The 21,588-nt window shown below is 39.7% G+C and overlaps 1 protein-coding gene across 2 annotated transcripts in view; it reads left to right on the forward strand.

The window, feature by feature from the left end:
• Positions 1-21,588, forward strand: part of slc35f3b (solute carrier family 35 member F3b) — a 51,175-nt gene that overhangs the window by 8,520 nt on the left and 21,067 nt on the right. The window contains exon 1 of one of the 2 annotated variants that reach the window (XM_029450589.1): positions 17,942-18,144. The exons of the other annotated variant lie outside the window; for it this stretch is intronic. Coding sequence (XP_029306449.1) covers positions 18,069-18,144 — 76 coding nt within the window. The 5' untranslated portion in view covers positions 17,942-18,068. Of the gene's footprint in view, positions 1-17,941; positions 18,145-21,588 lie in introns of those variants that run through there. 2 annotated transcript variants of the gene reach the window in all.

Raw genomic sequence — 21,588 nt, forward strand, 5'->3', positions numbered from 1 at the left:
TCTTACGTCTGCCTAATTAATCCAGGGTCTGCTGTGGCCATGCACAGCATATCATTGTCTGTGGTGGCCCCAGAAGAGCAGTGCTCTTGAACAGAGAGAGCAAAGTGTAAATTGTGTTGTGCGAGTAATTAGAAAGCTTATGTGGACATCTTGATGGGAGGGGATGAGTATTGATGGCAGCTTGTAGCACTGATACACACAAACACAAGCCTTCGGCAACTGATATTAACTTGTTTAAATCTTGCTTAAGTGTGAGACTTGAAACATACTTTTGTGTCTGTTTGTTCTGTTCAAAGCATCGAGAACAGCGAGTGCAGACGTCATTAATATGACAGAAGAAAATGGTCCAAAAAAGAGATAAGAGTGCAATCTTGACATTCGCATCTGTGCTATGTGTCAAGAGTGAAAGAGTAAAAAAAGAAACAAAGTCAGCTCTATCTATATCTCAGAGATTAAAGTGTTATAAAAAGTTGGACACCCACATCATGTGCCTCTTCTCCTATTTACCAAAACCGCCTCGCCTCACAAATGTTTCAATCACATTAAACTCTTAGAAAAATATGAGCTTCCTTTACCTTTTCTGCCAAATTTGCATATCCCATTACAAATTAAGCTCCTGTTTTAATATTCTATTACATATTCCATATGATCAGAGCAAAATGCAGGGTTGATGCACGACTGCCAGCTGACCTTCTCACTGCATTAGGACCTGAGATGCTACAGAATCCAACACTATCCAACACCCGCCACCCGAATAAGAGGCGTTGCATTAGAGAGTTATAGCAGCAGCAAGAAAAGAAAAGACAACAGAAACGCAAGTTGTGAAGTATGTCAGTTAGATTTATTTTGTTTCAGCCCAATGTGACGACTCTTGTGTTAAAAGTGTTTTGTTTTTTTTGAACACACAGAGAATTGTCACCCTGAGATCTGCAGAGCGTTTGCACTCTGATATACTGACTGTACACAAAATACTCAGCACTAAAAAAGCAGATTGAGAGCCAGATATTTCACTAAGGAGTTGCTGGAGACCAAAACAAAGCTAAGAGAAGAATGAACATTGTACTTAAATTCTTCAGGAGGCCAGAAACAAAATCGGAGATCTAGATCTGTAAATAAGAAAATGTTTGCTGACATGCTCACCATAATATTTCTTTATGTGTAAGTGTTTCGTTGACAGCTTGTTCTTCTGCCTCAACGATATTCCTTTGATGCTACTTTATGATTTATTTGATGGGACTGATCATGTTTTCCACTTTGACGGCTATCTGAGCTATCATACACAGCTATGTGTTTGAAATATTTCTGTAAGTAATCAACGCTGCTTTAATGTTTTTTGTTGGGATCACAAAATTGTACATTTTTTGTTTTCCACTGTAATGCAAAAATGTTGTTGCACACTTTTTGACTTTTTAAGGCCATTCATTTATGTTCTCAAACCACACCAATACATGTAGGCAGCACAAACAACAACACATTGGCAAATAGAAACATGAATACATTAACATTCATTGTACAATACATTAATCCTCCTTCAGATAATCAGATTTTTTTTTTCAAATGTCATCTCTAGTCGTTGCTCACTAGAGATCAAAATGAGTCACTTTCCTGCCAACAAATGAGCTCACAGGGCAGTAAACATATTGAGTAAATCTATTGTGTGCAGTCCAGGACTAACACTCTGCTCATCACCATTAGTGACTCATGTTGTCCAGAGGCTGACAAATAAGAGATGATGATTAATTCTTCAAGCGTTAATTCACATTAGTTTTAAACCTGATACTTTGTCCCCAAGAATAAATTGTGTTGAGAAATATAGCCACAAAATGTTCAAATGGTGTTTTTTTTAAAGTTCTGGCTGATTATATTAAATTTCAATTGATAAGGTGAACGTGAAAGTTATAATTATGCTTGATTTTTTTGTCAGTAAACTATGTGTTGCTGCAGAATTGTGTTCAATATTTCTTGATGAATACAATTTGTCTATGATTAGGGTCTCTACTTGCGTCAGTATGAGAAATTTAAATCTCTATTAAAAAGGAGTTTTATTATTATTATTAATAATAATAATAATAATATTATTATTATTATTATTATTATTATTATTATTATTATTATTATTATTATTATTATTATTATTATTATTATTATTATTATCCTCTTTTCTTCCCTGCAGAGTCATGCAACATCTGCACACGCCACCTTCTTATTTTGTTATTCTGTTTTAATTTGTCTGACAGATGTTTCTTTTATACTCCATCCATACTCCTGGATCTAAATACATTCCAGTCTTAACTTCTCTGTCCTTGTTTACTTCTTCTCTTCAGCTACTTTCCTTCTCAAAGTTCTCAAGGTAGGGGCACTGAGAAAAGAAACGATTTCTGCCACCACTGCAGCAGAAATAAAGAGAGCTCAGCATGTGACCCTTGAGATTAATTTTGAGAGGTTTTCTTGTCCAAACCAAGGGAGAATTGTTCTGGTAAACCCACTCATTTGGTCTAGTGTTTGCATACTTATTAACCATTAATGATGTAAATTTGGGAGGTATTGCAACTCTGAGCTTGTTTTCAGTCCATTGTTAAATATGGTGCTTTGGGTATGTTTGTGCGAGAAACAATGAATCACCGTTAGATGGCCCTGGAAATCTTATAGAAGCCATACTGTTTGTCGTATCTTTGTTTAGAGATGGTGGAGATTGTGGAGAAGGTGGTAGGGGTTGTGATGGTGCATCCTGAAGCAAACCAGCGGGGGGGGGGGGTGAAACAGTACAGTTGAGCCTCAAGGATGCTGTGCACTGTTACCACTAGAGCATAGGTCTTCAACAGGGGGTCCGTGACCCCCAGGGGGTCCGCGGAGGTACTGCAGGGGGGTCGGGAAATTGTTTATAGATAAAGCAATACATTAATTAATGAAAGTTTTTTTTTTGCACATTCCCTCCTCCGCTGTACTTCGCGAAGGGCGGCGACACACACCTACAGTCAGAGACAGAGTGGAGGAAAGGAAAGGGGTGGACTAAAATAAATTTCCAAGCGGGCTTCTGTTGATTGCATGTGAACACTCCATGTGGAGAGCGAAAGAGGGAGAACAGATGTTGCTGAAATGTAATCTCAGAAGAGTGTGAGAGCTTCCTGAGAGAGTCACATACTCATAAGGGCAACAACAAAGAAGACCAACAGGATGAATCTATTTTTAGATGATAGAGACCCCGGCCCATACTGCCTGTGTAGTGTTCAGCTAATTGGTGTCTTTTGCATTAGAAGAATTATCGCTGGTGAATGTTTGACAGCTGATCCCTTTTGTGTGAAATTGTTCAAAGGGGAATAGTCCTCACTGAAGACTGCATGCACTCCAACTGTAATCGTTTTGGAAGGTTTTTTCTTTGTTTGTATATGCCGGTTGGACTGAGATTTAATTAACGTAGATAGAAATAGGACTACAATCAGCTGATAGTTCTCACTAGTTAAAATCACAAGGTAGGAAAAAAGATTACACAGATGGATTGACATTTTACTCACCTCAGAATCATATTTGTAAGTAGTACACTGTTGTCTAGCGGAGTCTCTCACTCTTTCCTTCCATCTCATAGATCATTGTTGCACTCGGAGGAGTATCACTAATGACTGTGAGAGTGTAAGCAGTGGATTTTCTTTGCAATCCAAAAGCCATGAGCAAGTGCACCCAACCATCTCTCTGGTTCCTCACTGCGTGTAGAGATTCATAAATAGTGAACAATAGCACAGTGTAAAGCATGGAGAACTCCCCAGATGATTGGTTTTCATGTGTCTTGCCTGTCGTAGATCTAAAGTGCTTTAAAGTCTTGATGCAGTACATTACACACGGCTCATGATGATGAGAAGGACATGACTTGTAAGATAATTTCGGTTCCCCCTCTTATGTGCTCTTTCAAAGCAACTGTCAGGAATACATTATTCAGCAAGATACCGCTTATTGTGTTTACGCAAACAACATAAAAGTAAAGTGCATTCTACGGTTTCATGATTTTATAGATTCTACTTTAAAGTACATCTGATAATAAGCAATTCATATGTAAAGTAAAAATGGAAATTACTTTTGCAAAGACCAAGGTGACATCCTCAAATCACTTGATTAGTTAATTTCAGTCTGAACAGTCAGTCCAACACAAAGGTATTCAATTTACAATTAAGAAATAAAATCAACACATTTACACATTTGAGAAAATGGAACCAACAAATGTTTGGCATTTTTAATGATTGTTTTCATTATCGATTTGTTTATTGCAGGGGTGGGGAACCTCCGGCCTCCGGGCCGTATACAGCCCGCGAGACCATTTGATCCGGCCCTCGACGTAATTCATAAATGCACGCAAAACAATCCACTAGAAAAAAACCTAGACGGCAATAGAATAAATCGGGCGTTTTTCCTGGCCAAGATTAGGGTCCTTGAATACAACACGAGCGGAACGTTTCATCACGTGGTCACGTCATGTCAAAAAACATCAATATTAAACGAGACTGTCATTGACATCAGCGAACGCAGCATGGCGAGTGTAAAACAAAGAAAGGTGGATGTGGAATGTCGCACTTTCCAGGAGAAATGGACGAACGATTATTTCTTTGTGGAAGTAAAAGGCCAGTGTGTCTAGTTTGTGTGGACGTACTTGCAGTGATGAAAAATTATCTCGAGCGACATTACTGCACGAAACATGCCAAACTGCACGAGCTGAAAGGACGAGTGCGTTTGGATAAAGTTAACGCTCTTCGGCGGAATTTGACCCAACAAGCAGCTCTCTGCAGAGCGTAACATACAAACATGGAGAGATAGAGAGGTAGACCACCACACCAAGAACAGACTATTCCACCACTGCTGTGCAATTATCACTGCCATGTGCAATACTCACTTTTTATCATTTGTGCAATTATCACTGCCATGTGCAATACTCACTTTATTTTCTATCAACCACTTGGTACTTATATTATTTTTTATTCTATTTAATTATGGTTTACTGCCTTTTTACTTCATATGTTATTTTGCTGTGACAAGATACATTTCCCCGTTGTGGGACTAATAAAGGATTGCTGATTTCTGATAAAACAGAAAGATACACGGATAAAAAAGTTGCTTTTTTGCACAGCATAAACGAAAAGTGAAATGAATGGGCTGCGGCTTAAAAACATTTGCAGAGGTTATGAGTTCAATAATTAGTACGGCCCTCGAAGGATGTTGTGAAAGAAAAATGGCCCTTGATAGGAAAAAAGCTTCCCCACCCCTGCTCTATAGTCTATAACATGTCAGAGAATAGTTGAAAGTTGTGAAATCTTTAAATGTTGAATAATCCAACAAGGTTTAGAGCCATGCTAGCGAGTAGTGAGGCTTTACTTGAGCTAAATGTTAACCTCATCATGCTAAAATGCTTACTGTGATAATGCTAGCATGTTAGCATGCAAACATTTGCTAATTAATTAGTAATCAGTAAATACAAAGTTGTCAAAATTGTTGCTAATTAATTTCTGTTTATTGACAAAGAAAATGTTGACTTAGGTAATTAATAGATTATATAAATGACATATTTTTCATCCATCATGTATAGACAAATTATTTAATCACATAAAATATGAATCCTTGTTGTGATAGTTGTTTATTAATAGATAATACATAATTCTCCATTCTTCTTTTTTTCAGTTTTCAAATTCAGTTTTGTTTTTCCTTATACATATGAATAGAGGAGGATAATAAAGTCCCTGTTCATGTTTCATTGGTTTCATCTGAAAGTTTCAGTGTCACATGGTCCTCACACAGACACAGAATATTTTCTGTGAGAAACACTAAATACGTACTAAATACGAGGAGTTTCATTTAAATATCAAATCAAGAGGTCTGTGATGGGGCGACAGTCAGTCGGTGAGAGCTATGATAGCCAAGGGAGCGAGACCTCCCCATGAATGTCACTACAAGTCATTATTATAATCCCCAGCCCCCCCCCTGTACAAAGTATTGAATGTGGAGTCAGGAAATCAGGCAATTAAGGGAGCTGTGGACATGGATGAGAGGTGACAGCCAATGGGGGACTGCAGAAGGAGCCAGGAAGGCTTGAGCCTCCTCTTCCCCTCAGGGAGCTGACTGGTCCACTTCCCTCAACCCACTTTACAGAACAACCACTTATTCACAATGCTTATTCAAATCAAGCCAATGCACAGGCCTCTGTCTGCACAAGTACTTACTATGCACAATCAGTCCAGGCTCAAAGGATAGCGACTGTGACAGAACTGTTTATGACTGGAAATTGTATCAAGCATTTAAACGCTTTGATTACTGCGTTTTGTCTCCGCTGGCTGCTAAAAATAATATTCTTTTGACCAAGAATAAATATGGTCGTAATGAGAATATATAAGTATAAATATATTAATTAGGGAAGAGCGTAGTGTTTGTTGAGTTCATTATACTGTCTACGGTAAATAAGAGTTCAGACTTTCTTCATGCTCACAGCTTTTAAAGGCTAATTTTATATTTTCTGTACAAGTAGCGCAAATGTTCTGAAACACAGACAATTCAACCCTCAAATTTAGAGCACCTCTTTTCTTTTCCTCACTGTGAATTCACCATAATTACTGTGGAAAAATGGAGCCTGATTTCTGGTGACATTTATCACCAATGTTGCTTACTCCACATTTATAATAAGAAGCGACCTCATTCGAATGATAAATTGCCTCATTTTTGGCAATTTCATCACCAGCTCTCCCATAAACCCTATAACAAGCGCACAAAGCTGCACATTTAATGTCTTGGGAAGGCAAGGGCATCAACTTCTATTTTTGTCCAACACTAATGGCTCACTTTTTGCCTGGGTGCTCTCACTGTTTGAGATTGGACTGAAAAGTAGAGATGGAGGAGAGCATGAGTGGGGATTTTACACCACTGACTGCACACACACACACACACACACACACACACACACACACACACACACACACACACACACACACACACACACACACCTGCTCCTGGCCTTTTGAAGGACCTCCAAACACCTGCTGCTGTAAGTAGATGAAAAGAAAGGTTTGCTTGTGATCAGACACCAGTTTGATCAGTGTTGAAAGCAACCCAGGATGGACTCGGCATCCAATCTTTGCACTTCAAAGACAAAAACTAACAAATCTGAAGCGTTCTTTCCATTTGGCCATCAATAAACATCACTTTCATATTGTTACTGCTGCAACTGCTAACTGTATTTAACTACTAGTTTCTTTGCTAGTGTATGAACACAATTCTTCGTTCTGAATAATTTACGAGTCCTATGCCCAAATTCTGTCAGTCTGCCAGCCTTTTATGTTCAGGCAAAATGATTCATGTAGCCAAATCTCTCCATTATTGAGATGTGGAGTCTCAGGTGTATTCATTTACAGTTATTTGCCGGGCTCATTTTTACACCGGATGTTCACAGTCTTGTCAGCAGTTTCCATGGCATCGTCTGTAGCAAAGATGGAGATTAGTTGAATCCCTCATTTAAGGTCCCATGTCGTTGGCAGGGAGACAGTTAGGCTGTTTTTGCAGGGGGAGTTAATGACAGCGGGCAACAGGTCCTCTATTTCCAACATCCGCAGCAGGATTCGACTCCTGGTCACTGTTCAGGCTCAAATGTTCTTTTCATTTGTTGTTTAGGCGCTTTAATGATTCAAGGAATCATCTGGCAGTAAGTGAGGTCTCCAAACTGAATGTCAGCGGTTTGATCGCCTGTGTAGCAATACGTGTTGATGGATCCTTCAGCAGCATAAATAACTCCTCACTCCTTCTGCAAGCCTTTCATCAGCAGTAGAATACTGGCTTTTCTGTGCAACATCCACACTAGAAAGGGGGGAAAAAAGATTTTCTGCCTGAGGGATCAATAAAAGTATATCATAAATTCAGTAAAAAAATTAAATTCACCCGAGCCTTGTTGAAATGTACGTTGCCGATTGCTTTTCATGTTAATTAAACTTGCCTAGATGAAAATAACCTGCAGTGCACCAGAACATGAAAGCTCCTTCAGATATATTCAGACATATCCCTGTGTATGCCTCAGGCATTCAATATATATTACATATATGATGTCATAATTTCTTTGCTTATTCCCATTGACAAATTAAAGAATGAGGCTGCTTTCTAAACTTGCCTATTAACATGTGTATGTTTAAAACCCCCTTTAAAACAAATACTACTAATTGTATTTGACCTAAAATTAGTTATTTAAAGCTAAACGTATGTGTCCATCTTTGGAAACCCAATAGAATTGGCCTCTAATAGAGTTCTATGTGCTTGTATAGGTCAGTGTAGACTCGCTGTAGCCTTTTGCTACGTTCCTTGAAGAAGAAATACCTAATCAAAAAATAGAGTGAGTGCCTCACAGTGTGAAAGAGTAAAGATGTAAGAAGTAATCACAAAGAACCGCTGTTCTGTCTGTTACTATTTATTACCTGTGTGTGTTTGAGTGTGTGTACTGTAGTGGTGTTTCATGTGCTTCTAAATGTGTATGTCTGAAGTGTACTGTACAGGTGTGTGTGTGTGTGTGTGTGTGTGTGTGTGTGTGTGTGTGTGTGTGTGTGTGTGTGTGTGTGTGTGTGTGTGTGTGTGGGTTACATCATCAACTTTCATTACTGCTGTCCCACTTTTTGCTCCACTGCTGGGCTGCAGTTTGATTTCTTGATCATTTTTCATCCAAACCCTGAGCAGTGTCTTTGTGTCGAACTTTCATCTTTGAGGACATGTGGTCACAGTGCCCCCTACAGGCACAATGGAGGCTCTGCATATCATATCAAACCAGCATGGAGTATGACTACTTATATTTATAGTTTTAGTAGTTTTAGTTTTAAAACGAGAGGAGGAGGAGAAACTTTTGGAATTGCTGTTCCATAATTACAGCCATTTAAAACAATTTGAATAATGTTCTGCACACTGAGATAATTGCTGTGGCAGGTTTGAAGGCTTTTTTTCTGTTTCACGCCCACGGAAAGCCGTGAATTTTAAAAATGCATAAAAATGTAATTAAATTCAAACTAAACGAATTGAAAATCTAATTTATAAAGCAGTGTATTATGCAACTTGAACTGAACTTGTTATTTACGGCTATATTACTTCCCAGTACAACAACAACAACAAAAAGATTAAGTAGTCATACTGTAGTTTGACAACAGAGGGAGCCAGAGCCATTTATTGGAGAGAGAATATCTTGCTCTGTGGGCGTAAATGACCTCATAGTGAAACTTCTCTTTAACCAGCAGCTGGGCTGCACAGGTCAGTTCTTTTATCTCGTATTGAGTAGGTAGTTAAGTGGCGTCCTTAAGGATCATTTGACGAGTACAACCAGACAAAAGATGGAGTCATCATGGCCCACTTCATTAGTGGGGCAAACTCAAAGCCAGTGTAATAGTAGTCATTCATTTAGATTCGTATTGCCATTAATAATGCACGTAAAATTAAATAAATAACATAAGGCATTAAATGAAAGGCAAAACAAAAGTATATTGACCGAAAAGTCGGCTAATGCTTATGCTCATTATATCTACCTTTTTCAAATGTCATGTTCTAATAGTCAACTCTTTCACTACGTTACAAAAAACAAAACAGAAACAAAAAAAGAGTTCCAAACGTTTCATACAAAATAAAAATCATACCTCAGTTTTACATGTATTAACCACCTTATTTAAAACTTGAACTACACATGTCACAACCATTACACAAGTTAACCCCTTTAGATATACATATATTCTTTATATTTGTCCTTATCCTTGTTTTTCTAAACATACCTATTCTCCTAAATTCATACTTGCTCTCTCTTATTTTAAACGATCTCTGAATACAGTTAGGAAGGTGATTATTTTGTACATTGTCTGTGCAGTTTAGAAATGAACTAGATCAGCACATTTTCAAGCATGTAATAATAATAATAATAATTATAATAATTATAATAATAATAATAATAAATGTTATTTATAAGCACACTTTTCATTTGCATAAACAAAACTCAAAGTGCTACAGAGTAAAAACGATGAGCAAAATATACATAAAAAAAATAAAATAAAAACATTTGATAGACAGACAAGACAACACTTTAAAATGGTTAAAGTCTAGCAAAACGCTTTGTTAAAAAGATGCGTTTTTAGGCCTGTTTTAAAAGCATCCACAGTCTGTGGTGTCCTCAGATGTTCAGGGAGAGCATTCCACAGTCTGGGGGCGGCAGAGCAGAAGGCGCGATCTCCCATGGTTTTGAGCTTGGTCCTGGGGGGAAGGAGGAGGTTAGCCTTTACAGAGCAGAGGTTTCTTGTGGAGGTTTGTGGGGTGAGCAGTTCTCTGAGGTCGGATGGAGCATTTCCGTGAATGCACTGATGGGTGTAAAGGGAGATTTTATAATCAATCCTGAGTGAGACCGGGAGCCAGTGCAGTGATTTGACGATGGGTGTGATGTGTTCGTACTTTCACACTCCCATCAGGATCCTAGCAGCGCTGTTCTGGATGTATTGCAGCTTCTGGATGTTTTTGCTAGGAATCCCAATGAGAAGTGCGTTGCAGTAGTCAAGTCTGGAGGAGACAAAGGCATGGACAAGCTTTTCAGCACCTGACAGAGAGAGTGTGGGGCGGAGTTTAGCAATATTTTTGAGGAGGTAGAAGGAGTTCTTGCATGTTTGTCTGATCCATTTTAACACCCAGATTGGTGACTGTTGATGAGAGTGGAATGTTCTGACCGGAGAAGGTGATGCAGGTTATGGAGGAGGACTGGACCTGATGTGGGGTGCCAACTAGAAGGGCTTCGGTTTTAGTGCTGTTTAATTGGAGGAAATCTTCTAGGCAGGTGGTTAATGTGGATGATGGCAGAGGTGCAGAGGGGGTTGGGTTAGTTCTGATGTAGAGTTGTGTGTCATCAGCATGTAAGTACAACACATAGTGCATTTGTGTACAGGGCAGCTTCCAGGTATAAATGTGTCTGACTGTGTGAGGGATCAAGGTGTTTCTGCAGAGCCTGACTCCTATTAAAATATACCTTCGCGTCAGGAACAGGTCACAATACTTCTTGTCTCAGTTAAAGCATCTCTGCCCACATCTCCCACAGCGTACAGGCCCTTTACTGGACCACAGCCTCTGCGCCTGCCTGCACATCTGCACCACAAATTAAACTTTTACACATCACACGTTGTGGCTCTGAAATCCTTAATTGCAAATCAGAAATGAGCTGCCTGAGTTTGAGTCCTCTAGTGGGATGTACATTTAATGGAGAGCCACTCCACTCCTGATTAGGCCTCCAGGGTAGAGTGTGATTATAAAGGCTATCACTAGGTATTACAACTTGACGCCGTTTAATAGATGCTGCTGGACTTTATAAGCTGCGGCTGTAATTAAGAGGACGTCCCACATTACTTTATCCTAATTCTTCCTTGACAGCTCAGTGTTTTGTGAGTGAGTTTAGAAGCTCTCTGACCCGTGCACTCTTCTCTTAAACAAGTTCACAGTCAGACTATTGATTTGTGTTTGAATTAGAGTTTATGTATGTTATCTAGACTTGAAACAATTAGTTGATGAATAGTTGACTGATACCAGCTTCTCAAATGTGAATATTTTTGCTGGTTTTGTTTGTCCTCCTGGATTGATTGATTGATTGATTGATTGATTGATTGAACTAAATAAGACTTTTCAATCTATTAATTGAGAAAATCTGATACCATACACATCAAGCAATTTACCTTTACTACTGGCTAATCTTATATTTAGCATAAAGTATCTTATTCAAAAGTTTAAATTCCTTGTTTATTTAATACAATGTTGGTCTCTCTCTCTTTATGGGATTGACTATATACTGCCAACCTCTGAGGATAGCAATACCACTAATTAGTCTTGCAAGTCCCATGGAGCGGACTATCAATGTCTCTATCATCACATCAAATATAATTTCATGCTGCTCTTGTCGTGGAGCGAATTTATATTACAATAATGCACAGAGGTATTCATTTACCCGAAAACAACAGGGGGTGGATTTGCAAAAGATTAATTAACAAATCATTTTGATGAGGAACTTTTATGTGGAAACATAAGCCTACTGTATTTTAATGTATCCACTATCATTATCATTGCAGTTATCAGTCAATCAATATGACAGCATTTATTTTAGCGTAAGGTTACACACGTGTATGAAAGATCAATGCAGGTGTGGGACACCATGTAGCTCTGTAATGTAATGGGGTGTTTTTGGGCCACTATTTTTCTCCCCGCTAACCCACCAAGGGCATTAATCCAATAAACTGCTGTTGGATGCAGTACCTTGACAGCCGCCTGCCTCCACAGATGAGCTGTGTCTGCTCTGAAGAAGTATATGGTCCAGGAAGAGGGAAAGTTAATTTGACTTGACCTTTCTGATACTTGAAACAAGCTGTTATTTAGGACTCCTTGCTACAACCTCTCTTCCTTTCTCACGCCCAAGGAGTTGTTATTAAGTGTGAGGGTCGTGAGACAGACCCTCTTCAGTTCTTTAATGAACTCATGGTTCTCGTGTTTACAGCGCCGCTACCTGTTTCCCATGCTAAGCAGGAGCCAGAAGTGACCTGGAACAGAGGAGGGCGGGATGCGTCAGAGAAGATTAGAAATCTCTTTTTTCACAGAGAAGCAAACACAAAGATCCCCTCGTTAATTTACTTAAGAGAGAATGCTGCCAATATTAGATATTAATATTAATCACGGCACCATAATATTTATAGTAATGTTAAAACTAATTGACCCATTTCATTTCCTGTGTACGTAACCTCCTCTGCTTTGCTTACTGTGAAACTTGATTGTCTAATGATTTTAAAGCTGGATTTTAAAAAGTAACCTAGAAAATCAAGGTTAAGAGTCTGCAGCTACTGCTTTGAATTTGAGCTTGCTAACATTCTCAAAATGATGATAACATCGGCAGGGATATAGTTTACCCTGTGCACCATCTAAGTTTAGTGTGTTAGTATTTGCTAACATTTACTAATAAGCGCTAAACACAAAGTAGTTCTGCAAGTATTTGGACATGAGTTAGAAATGATGATGGTGCTAAATAATAGTTTTGGGATTAGTACAATGTATCCTGAAGGGAACATGAATGTGTGTATATTTTTGGAAAAGAGGCCAAGTCAGCCAATCACCAAAGTCACTAGGATACTTCATCTGAAAACCATGCATGTCTGTACAAACATTTGTGCCAATTTATAGGTAGATGTTGAGATATGGTTGGTGGCACTATAGGAAAATCCTCTGGAGACAGTGAATTGATTTCGGTTTCTACTGCTTTTAAGCACAAATGTTAGGAAAATAAATCTCACTTATGATATGAGGAACTCAGAAAATAAATGACAGCATGAATCACACCACCTGCCTTGTGGCCAGACATGCTCTGCCCTCATGATGTCGAGGCCACGAAAAGGCCATGAAAAGGATCACATTAAGTAGTTGTTATTGGTGTTAGATAAGGTATTGATTTGTGTTTAATCATTATTAGCTGTGTCATTGGATAAGGAAATGCCAATAACAAATATGTTAGTGCTTTGGCAAAGAGGCACCTACAAAAGCGCTGACAGTCTGGACCAAACAGCTGCTGTACATAAATTAAGGCGGGCACATTCACTTACATTGGCACCATTGGTTCATTTTGATCAGACTGCAAGAAATCATTTACTCTTAAACACACCTTTTAACCCTCCAAGTCAATCATCTTGCCCTATAAACTGCTCCGTGCAGTCAGATATGCAGTTGAAGCACTTTTATGCATAATCAATAGAATAGATTTCAGACTGCCTCATTTTCCTCTTTCCCATCCTGCTCTGGACGATTACAGTAAACAGCTGATTTGTAATGCCACAAGTGGGTCAAAGTTTCCACGTATCTAGTAAAATGCCTCTATGAGATGGATTGCGATCCTCTGACTTTTCCTCTCGCGCCACCATGAGGTTGACGTTTGTGGTTTTGAGTGAAATGTTCTATTAGCTGAATGGTTACAGTGCATGCCACATAGCGGCAATGTCACCGGTTCGATGAAGTGACCTTAGTTCATCCCCCTGTCTCCACCCGTTTACAGTCTGCCTTTCTCAACTCTCCAAATTAAGTTGAAAATGCCCAAAAAAACAATTTGCTGAGCAAAATCAAGCCATTACAGTTTCCCTGGAGGATCAGCTTCACATTCATTTCTTGTTATAGCATTTATTTAATAAGGCATCTGTCTTTAGTTTTCTCTAAAGGTACCACAGCAGAATTGTTTAGAATGCCATATCCCATAATGCCTTTTACAGTTCCAGTACTCCCAGAAAGGCTTCATATGAAAGAGTTCAATGTTTGGTTGATTCAACCATCAGTAGGAACATTATAGTGGCACTGATTGATGCAGTTAAAGATTGTTTGACCTGGGAGATGGCTACAGTAGCTTCCCTCAGTATTCAGCATGAATAAACATTCAAGAAGAACATCTCTTTGGAGTGCACTAGTGCATCCCACTGTACATGGAACAATACTCGCCTCTCGTCCCGGATCTGCTTCTATCAGTCTCTGGGTAGAAATAAGGATTCAAAAGGCTTTAGCGACGCAGGGACCTTTTTACACTTCTTTATTGCTCATACACACTTATCCCTATTCATATACAGTATGTGAATGTGTGTTAGAAAGAGAGACTTGTCATGTGGCGTCTCAAAGCATGGACTGGTTTGATCCTCCTCCATGTTTCGGGGATAAAAGTCTATGAGTCACTGACTAGGATCTTTTAATGATCTCACCCGCTCCACCTTTTTCTACCTCCCTGTCTTTTCTATCAATAATAGCGTGTGCACTGAATCTTCCTGTTCTTACCATATAAGCTGAACATTAAGTACATTAGTTCCCAGTGACAGCTTGCAGCTGCAGGGCCCAAAAAGGATGTGACACACACACTCACACACACACACACACACACACACACACACACACAAAGTGACACGGAATCGTTCTCCGTGTCACACACAGCAACGTAATTCATAGGTAACAAGTTTAGAATGTTTATCCATCAAACATCCTGTGCTGCTCTTTTAGCTGTTCACTCTGAGGTCTTGCACTTCATCAGTTAGCTCCCAATCCAATGTTCCTGACGCTTCCCCTTTTCAAACCCAAACACAGGAGAGGGAGGCAATGGAAAATAGTAGCGGATCCAGTGGATTTGGTTGCTGGGCCACGTCAGAGTGGGTCTGAGCTTCCTGTCCTAGTTAGGCATGGCTTGAGTGTGAGGTAGAGTCTAAGTAGTGAATTATTCAGTGCAGCTTCCTTTAGGCATGCTCACACTCAGCGGCTTTGCAGAGCCACCGTAGACACATGTATGTATGACTATAAAGACATCCATGCAGGGTCACAGGGAAAGCAGAGGCATTCACAGATCAATACCGAGCAGTTGAATTTGCACCAGTGACAGCGTTCTGCTTTCCTCTGATAGATTATCTGTGTGTGTATAATGGCTCCTCAAGAGTAAACCAGAAGTGACATACAGAATTACATAATAAAGACATACAAAAAGGATGTCATGCACAATTTCAGTTTTCCAGCTGCTACCACAAAGTGAGTTGGACAGCAGTTTAGTTTGAAACTGTTACGAAACCTGGTGTGAAGCTCTCAATTGTTACTTCAGATTTTAAAAAATAATTTCTGCTGTTGCCTAATACCTAACAGTCAAGAGTAGAGAGACACTCAGCAATGTTTTCAGCATCTCATGAATGAGCCTGAAAATGTTACAAACTTCAACACTAGCCAGTGAGATTTTAACTGGGATGACTTTGACAAAGTCAAAGACAGGTGACAGGGTGGTGTGAAACTGAGAGTCATCAGTCAGTCAGCTGGCATACAGGTCTCAATCACTTAACAAACCATAAACCATAGGTGACAGGAAACTCTCAACAGCTAGTCGCTAAGGTACTAATGTAGAGTCTGTTATTTTGGTTTTATTATTTAGCCTTTATATAACCAAGTTTTTCCCATTGAGATCAAATATCTCTAGTAGAAAGGAGACCTGGCCACGCTTAACAGCAACACAGAGGTTCAACAATTAACATAAAAACCCATGTGACAGCCTGGACTCAATAGATTTCACCATAGTTTTAAACTCGTTCAGGCTTACTATTGTGTGTTTTGAAGCTTAAGATCAGTCTGTAGATAATTCCAATAGAAATATAAAAGCTTTATTTCCCATTTCAGTTCTGACTTTAAGAACGACACAATGTGTTGGACACAAAAAGTACTGCGAAGGAAGATTATAATTTCCATAATTCAAATATAAAAGAGAAGATAAGTAAGCAAGAATTTTACCGATAATAGCTTTGTAAATAAAAACATACCAGTACATAAAGTCGGTCACTTCACTTTTGAGTGTAAAACACAATAGTGAGTAAGAGATCCACGGTACGAATCTCAGATTCCCCCATATTCCATCAACAGTTGAGGTTGTGTATTCACCTCGTCATCACCAGACCGTACAGCACGTTTGTGTTGATGTCATTAGAAAAGTCTGTTTCTGCTATCATTTCAATCAGTTCAGTCATAGTGGGCTGTCGACTCAGTTTTTATTTCCACAGCAATCCCTGACCTCATGTTACCTCACATAAAATAGTTATACGCAGTGCAGATTTAACATTTGGGAGAAGAAAAGCCCTGGTATTGCATCAGTACTCTGTATGGGCAGATGAGTTGAGGTATCAGAGTCTGTATCAGGGCAGACACAGCTGGAGGGCTGCATCCCTAATCTTTGTGCATCAATTCAACATCATTTACACTAAATTGGAAACCCTGACAATTTCACTAAACACACAGACCAAGTATACAGTAGAATAATTAATTCTTTGTCATGTTGATCTTACTTTCCCCATTTTATTATGTCATTGAAAATGATCTGAGAATGATATTTAGAAGTAAATAATCAACATTAATGATTTTAGTTGTTCTGTTTTTATCTCCCCGTACTGCCTTCATTCGATTTGAATACTTATTTTGTATTCTTAATCTCAATTTAAATCTGCAACTACCTAATATCTTTTTCAAAGTCACATCCCCCAATCAGCAGGGCAAACAAACCAAAAGGAAACATGTAAGATTTAACACTCAAATAAGGTTTTCCATTTGCTAGATTAATGTATATTTGAGGAGTATAGCGGATTGCATATCCAAGACATAAAAAAATCTTACTTAATTCTTAAAGCTATATTTTTTCAAAAATACTTTCGGATAACGTTCCCTGTTGACTGACTGCATATATTTAAATCTATACTGTTTTTTAAAACCAAACTGTGTAAAGAAACATGTAAAGAACTGCATGACCTTGAATATATTCAACACTCCAGAATCTGCACTTTGGTTATTCTTCTCAAATTCTGTGCTAATTCCAGATTAAACATATCAAACCTTAAAGGCAGTTCACACACTGCTGTAATTAAAATATGTTAATAATAAAGCCGTAAACAGAAAGTCAGGGCTTTAAAAGTGGATCAATATACAACGAACTTTAAATGCTTGGATCCTACGTGGACCCGAGATGATGAAAAAAATCTACTCCAATCCAGTTTAGTTCATGGGCTAGTCAACACTACACCGCCTCCACCTTAACTGCATAGATCCCATCCTAGAGTTTGCGTGCGCGCTGCCGGGTCAATGTCTCAGTCGAGTCACTTTCATGCGGAGCTTCCCTTACCCGGGAGGGACCACGGTCACGGGGCGTCCGGGGAGGACAGGCGGGCACACCTGCCTCGGGACACGAGGTGGTGGGTGGTGGGAGGTAATCGTGATGCTGTAAGGAGGACTGATGGATGTGTGACGTTGGCGAATTGCAGCAATTGCCAAACTGTACGTGAGGAGAGACCAGCCAGGACGCACTGGATACAGCAGATTTGAGGAGGGAAGGCAAGTGGAGGAGGAAGGGGGTGGGGGGTTACGACAGAGGTAGAAAAAAAATCTTCAAGAGGGGGTCGGATGGACTCGAGGGGACAGAGAGCAGGACAGCGGCTTTAGGAACATCAAGGGTCCCATCAAGTGGTCTGGTGTCTGCACCAAATCAGCTTCAGGGATGTAGTCGAAGCGCCTTAGAGCTCAGCCCATCCGAGCTCATCATCATGAAGAAACACTCTGCAAGGGTTGCCCCGCTGTCCGCCTGCAACAGTCCGGTGCTCACCCTCACCAAAGTGGAAGGTAGGGAGAGTTTATATCCATTTAGACCGCCCGCCACCCCGTAAACTGGAGCTGGTGTGTCTGTCTGTTGGGCAGCCTTTTCACTCTAAATTTAGAAGCATCACTCTGTTGATGTGATAGAGAGAGGATTTCACGTTTCCCATTGAAGACATTGGGTCAACTTTAGCGAGGAAGATAAAACGACACGGGAACCAATCAAGCGCGCAATTCAGCGTTAAATCTGTGAAGCAACATTTGTGCAAACAACTTAATATCGGACATCATCCTTATCAATGTCCTGCATATAGGACATGCACTCGGAATTTAATCGAATTATTTATTTATGATTTTCTTTCATCGCGTGATGTTGCTGAAATCCCCCAAAATGAAGCCTGAAATAGACCTGCATTGTCCTTATTGACGCATTGATATTTAATTTAAAAAAAATTGGGGTGGGTGGATAAAGCGCGCCTAATGAACACTGTGGTAAATTTACTGGTCCATAGGGAGGATCTTAAATTGTTATTGCAGCAGGGATTCCCCAACACACTCTCCACCCTCCACCCATCACTAACTGCAAGAGTCACCGCTAAAATACCAGAGCATCACATCAGAGCAGATGGGACATGATCCCAGACAACAAGAAACATGTTTATGGTCCCTGGCAACTGGTCTTCAGACTGCCTGTAGATGATGGATCAGTCTTACAGTAGGTCTCCCTGCCTTGTCTCTCTCTAATCTGCAATTAGGACATTTCCTGCTGACATCATTAGGGACAACTCCTCTCTGACTCCTTGTGTGTGCTTGTGTGTGATCACCTGTCCAGAACATAGTATAGTGCCATATCACTTCACGACTCAATGTTCTCTTCAACCTCATGCTTCTGCAAAGGAGTAGTGTTATGTGTTCTTTAATCCACCCCCCCCCCCCTCCCCCTCCTCAGCACAGAGGACTACTGGATGTCTCAGTGTTTGTCATAAGCGCAAAGGCTGCTGATTTCACAGCTTTTTAGTGCCATCAGAAGTAATCCCTAGCAGTCTCTCAGGCAACCTAAAAAGAAAAAAACAAGGATTCAATTGAATTAATAAATTATTCATGTATACAAACTTGCTTTCTTGGAATAAACTTTCATTATTTTATACATTTGTGCATGAAATATCTACACGTCATGGTGGAAAAGAGTCCTAGAGGTTATGACGACTTACAGATTTAATGACTGTTTGTTGGACTTTATGTTGTGCTGCTGGCAGCTGTACTTTGTGCAGTGCAGTAAGGTAATGCTTCAATGGATTTCAACTGGTCAATTGGTGACACCGCAGCAAGTGGAGGTCATTTGCAAAATGTCACCTCTAAATAAAGGTGTTACGTTATATTTATTACAAAAGTTAATTGTGAAGAAAATAGCATACACACATACATACAGTTTTATTAATATGAAAATACTTAATTATTCATAATTTATGACTCAACCAGCTGCTAGAATATCAATCAGGGATGTTCATGCAGTCTCATACGGACACTGCAGAAATCAAACCCGATGCTGTAGCTGTTTAAACTGTGTTGCATATTCAGTCACTGAAAGGCATTTTTGGATAACCTCAGAATAATCACTGCTGCCGGATAACCAACGTTTTTAAGCTTATTAGTGTGAATGTCAGCTCGAAATATTTTATTTCCAGAATAGCTGTGATGGCGGGCTGTTATTTGACAAGCTTCTGTATACAGAATTAACAAAAGCTGTGCTGTGGATGGAGAAGGGATTGTAAATGTGTGTGTTGGGGGTGATAGAGTATTGTACATTTTTGAAGAGAGTCAAAGCTGTAGAGTTTATGATGTGAATGTTCAACTCCCCATTTCAGCAGCTGCTTTGAAGGAGGAGGGAATCACAGGGGGCCGCAGCGGATCAACACACAGCTTTTCAGAGGCTCCGCTGCTTATATAACCCCAGCTCCCAAACCTCTGTTCTCCTCACTAACAACCTGCACCAGACTGTCAAAGAGTTACTTTTTTTCAGTGTGGAATCTCTTTTTGTCTTTGTCCAGTTAACATCCACAGTGACACAGAGTATTCGTGTTTAAACGAAAAAGTACTAGACTGAGGGAATGTTGTGACAAAGCCGGCCAAATTAATTTGGTTTTGAAATTTCTAGTTTTTCTACATTTGGTTCTGTCACTAGACCACTAGGAAAGGTGAACAATCACCTGGTAAAAACGCTAGTAACACATCAGGCAGCCAATCCCAGAATCATACTATGTTCCTTTAATGATTTTGTTTTATGGTCCAAGTCCATTTCTGGGCCTCTACTGCTGTCTCCTACAGCCATAAGTTTGATTCACTGTCTTCATATGCAGTATTTACCTCTTCCTATATGTGTTCCTGTGACAAATCCACCCAACCATTGGCCCATGGATGATAATTATTGATTTATCTTCAAATGTGCTTCTAGCGATGATGTCTTTGGGGAATGTCTGTGATGTGTCGTCAGAGGCAGCGGTTAGAAGTTCATAAGAATCTCTTTAATCTCTGTAATTTCATTACACACTTGGAAACAGAACAGGCGTCTTTGAAAAGTGATTCAGTGTACGTACGTCCCAGAGGAAGCTGGTCATATTTCACCGGCTGCTATTATGAGAACCTTTCTCCAGGGCTCCCTGCACCTTGACCACAGACTAATGTATATCAATCGATTGATAGCTAATTATAACGAAAGTGGAGGTTTAAACGTACAGATAATGAACTCATTTTACATAGTATTGGATCTTCAGGGTTTCCCAGTTAGATGGATTATCATTCTTTTGTGGACAGTCCTGCAATCCTGCAAAATATGTTCCGTTTACACATTTGTAGTTAAGATCAAACTGAAGTTTGAAAATGGGTTTGGTCCAAGGAAGTAGCAGGGTAGGGACCAGCTGGGCAGCTGTGGCTCAGGAGAGTGGTCGTTCAGTGTTCGGGAGGTTGGTGGTTCGATCCCCAGCCCCTGCAGTCAGATTGTAAAAGGTTCCTTGGTCAGTGTGTGTGAATGGTTATTCCTACTGACAAGCTGATGTGCACCTTGTATGGTCTCCACTGACTCTGTGTGAATCGGTGAATGCGGACATGTGTAGTAAAACGCTTTGAGTGATTGCAAAGATTATATACTGTAAATGAAGTCCATTTACCCATCACGCCTCTGGCTCTATTATGGCTGCTGTGATTCCATCACACAATGGTCTCTTGTTCTGTCTGCTTAAATGTTTTCAAAGACGTTTTGAGAAATATAGCAAAGATAGCAAAGTAGACTAACTAGTTTTTTCTGGATATTTTGTGGGAAGTAATGGATGGAGAGTCGGTCGATTTGTCCTTTCTGCCCTGCTCTTTGTGCGCTGTGCATGAGTCATCTTCATCTTAATAAAATATGTGCATTTAGCAAAAGAGCGGCAGCATTAACCACTGAGCAATGATTTTGTCAATTTGAGGTGAGGAGCA

This window comes from Cottoperca gobio, chromosome 15 (assembly GCF_900634415.1).
Source record: "Cottoperca gobio chromosome 15, fCotGob3.1, whole genome shotgun sequence".
Lineage (NCBI taxonomy): Eukaryota > Metazoa > Chordata > Actinopteri > Perciformes > Bovichtidae > Cottoperca > Cottoperca gobio.